Raw genomic sequence first — 3435 nt, 5'->3', positions numbered from 1 at the left:
GGCACGGGCCGGCGGTATACATGAGTATTCTCTCCTTCACCGCAAAAAAAAAAAAAAAAAAAAAAAAAAAAAAAAAAAAAAAAAAAAAAAAAAAAAACCCAGTTCGGAGCAGTTTACTGCAGTAGCAGACCAGAGTACATTACCCAAGTATTGTGACGTCATCGTCACCGGCGGCCATTCACTCGGCCTGACGTCGCGATGACGTTGACGTCATCTCCGCTCACTCAAACTCAATGAACAATTTTCCATCTCGCTCCGCGTTACATAAGATGATCTATGAAACTTATGTAATTTGCTAGAAAAATAGTATTGTCTAGCCAACCATGCAGCTGAAATTTAAACACCACTTTTTGTAAGATGGTAGTTTTTTTATACATGTATAGGTACATGTATAAAAAAACTACCTACCTAGGGGTACTACGGAGGTCCAACTTTGTATAGATAAAAAAAATGGAATAAGTACCTAGATTTTATCTTAACAATATTGTGGAATAGTAATCTCATATATGTGCCAAATTTGAACTCTTTTGCTAATGATTTAGCTATTTGCATTATCCTCATACAAATAAAAAAATACAAAGTACCTAACCTAAAAGTAAAAAAAATCGACCGTCATATTTTTAATAGATAAAACTTATAAAGAGCTCTTAAAGACATTTCCAAAGCAGAATTATTGATGGGTCAATTTATTTTCATACAATTTTGTATGGCAGAATTGTTTCAATAGCGACCTATAAATGATATTTAGTTGCTCAAAATTTTGCTATGGATACTTTTTACATATTGGAATAAAAAAAACCCGTGTGGAAAAGGCATTTTCATCTTAATATTTTTGGATCACCCTAGTACCTACCTAATAACAGGCACAGCAAGACTGAGCTATGCTATTTGCCAAGTATTGCAAAGCAAAATTTCAATGATTTTGTAAGAAGTACGTATTTCTGAGGTTAATCCTTTTTGTACAAAACGGCACTGGCAGTTTTTGATCTTTTAACTTCATGATAAATTGTCAGTGAGGTTATGACAGAATGGACAAGAAATGAAATCTAAGTTGAAAATTAATGAATTGTATAATTAGTTATGATGTGGTTAAGCAAGAGGAACTGTTATGGAGTGCCTGGATTACCTGAATGTAAGAAGTCATAGGGATAAAAGAAACTCATAGTTATTTTTAACATTATCTATATTATAATCACTCGTATTTACGCATGAATTTTTCTCACAAAAAACTCACACCGAGGAAACAAGATTGTTCTTAAAATCAAGATGTTTTCGACAATTTCGACCTACAGCTTCGACTGAATGTTACCTACAGATACAGAGTGCTGTCTCGAGCGTTCAGAACGCGACAAGAATAGTTCGTCCCTAGCCATTCACACTGCAGACACTACCGTTACATAACAGCTTGAGAATCACATGATTTAAAACAAATCACAAGTATAATGTTAGCATTACATAACACAGCTAAAATACACTTCCAAAGTACAAGGACACACTCAGTGTTCATGCGGAGGTACAAGAATATATTGATACAGCACTTCTTTAACTCACAACACAACACTAGAAATAGATCTCTGGCCTTGCCCTCAATGAGTGGAATGAAATGAGGCCGTTACATAATGTCACCGACTCTGAAAGTGATCGCTCTGAACCAAATTATAGATGCAAATTATGTGATTCCAGCCTACTTCCGCTGACAAGGCAAATATAACTGAGCAAGGTGGAGCAAGCTTATGTAACACTTGACATTTACATAATTTAATAAAACAATACATATTGGAATCAATGTATAACACTTTATTTAACTAAAAATAAGTTACTAGGTTTGTTTTTCGCTTCTAATAATACATGATTTCAGGGAGCGGTTTGCGGTGATCGGAATCACAATAGAGATGGTAACAATTCTTACAGTAGATTTACAGGACCTTCTTGATCTCTTCGTATAGGACGAGCACGAAGGCGCCGCCGGTACCTCGGAGCACGTTGGAGAACGCGCCCTTGAAGAAGGCGGAGGGACCTTCGGACTTGGCGATAGTGGCCCAGCAGTGCAGGGTGTTCTTGTACAGGATGTCGCTCTTGGCGCGGCCCGACTGCATCATCATGCGCCTGCGGACCGTGTCGAAGGGATACGACATGATACCGGCCACGGTGGTGACGACCTGAGCGATGGCCCAGCTGATGACGATGGGAGTGTTCTTGGGGTCGGGCAACATGCCGCGCGCGGTGTCGTAGAAGCCGAAGTAGGACGCGCGGTAGATGATGATGCCCTGCACGGACACGCCGAAGCCTCTGTACAGGCCGACGAGGCCGTCGGACTTGAAGATCTTGGAGAGGCAGTTGCCGAGACCGCTGAACTCGCGCTGGCCCGCGCCCTTGCCGACGTCGGCGGCGAGGCGGGTACGCGCGAAGTCGAGCGGGTACACGAAGCACAGCGAAGTGGCTCCGGCGGCGCCGCCGGACGCCAGGTTACCGGCGAACCAACGCCAGAACTGGGTCTTCTTGTCTACGCCACCGAGGAACACCTGCTTGTACTTGTCTTTGAAGGCGAAGTTGAGCGCCTGCGTCGGGAAGTACCTGATGACGTTGGCGAGGTTACCGCGCCAGAAGGAGCTGAAGCCCTGTTCTTTGGGGATGCGCACGAAGGCATCGACGATACCCTTGTAGCGCTGGTCCTCGGTGATCTGCTTGCTCACGTGCTGCACTTGGAGAAGCAGCTTGACGCGCTCGATGGGAGCTACAGCAGTCTTGGAGACCGCGGCGGACACGCCTCCGGCGATGAAGTCCTTCGCGAACGCGACCGGATCGGCGAGGTTCGACATTTTGAATAGGGTTCTACACTGGTTGAATGCCTCGCAGGCGTAGAGGTGTAATCTACTTAGGTCACACACGGGATGGTGGATTCACGAAACACTAACTCCCGATATATGTTATCAGGAGATTTTGAGTAATTTCGTGATCGCGGGAGCACAGGGGTAGGTGTGTGCCTTTTTTGAAATTCGATCGATCACGTTCTCTCGCTGTTCTGCCCGTGGAGCGGCGTAAAAGAAGGAGGAAGGGGGCCGATGTTACCAACCTAGCGACGATGTACCACGAGGCCGGTGTGGCCATTACAAAAACTAAAAATCTCCCCGTAAATAAATTTGTATTTTATTATTTTTATGATGTTTTATGCACTATTCATTCTAGAATCACTCACATTTAGATATTAACATGCACTACTATTTTTTCTAATCAGTAGACATAAATATAAGTAACAATAACTACGATTTATTTTTATCTCCGTAATTTTAATCATTTTTCTTTGTATTGTATTTTAAGTGTTACATATTTAACAAGAGAAATTAATCATACATCACGAAATTTAAAATAATATTTCCTCGATGTCCGGGTAAACTTAGTAATAATAGTAACACTTCCGTGACGAGCACAAAATGC

General features: G+C 42.2%; 1 protein-coding gene across 1 annotated transcript; it reads right to left on the bottom strand.

Annotated features, from left to right (window-relative positions):
• Nucleotides 1–1165: 1165 nt before the first annotated feature.
• LOC133531575 (ADP,ATP carrier protein) lies at nucleotides 1166–3053 on the bottom strand. Its single transcript, XM_061869881.1, has one exon. It carries the CDS (start codon nucleotides 2817–2819, stop codon nucleotides 1917–1919), a length of 903 nt encoding a protein of 300 aa, XP_061725865.1. The 5' UTR covers nucleotides 2820–3053; the 3' UTR covers nucleotides 1166–1916.
• Between the last annotated feature and the right edge of the window lie 382 nt (nucleotides 3054–3435).

The sequence above is a fragment of the Cydia pomonella genome, chromosome 25 (genome assembly GCF_033807575.1).
Source record: "Cydia pomonella isolate Wapato2018A chromosome 25, ilCydPomo1, whole genome shotgun sequence".
Taxonomy (NCBI): domain Eukaryota; kingdom Metazoa; phylum Arthropoda; class Insecta; order Lepidoptera; family Tortricidae; genus Cydia; species Cydia pomonella.
This window is presented reverse-complemented; position numbering and strand designations above follow the sequence as displayed.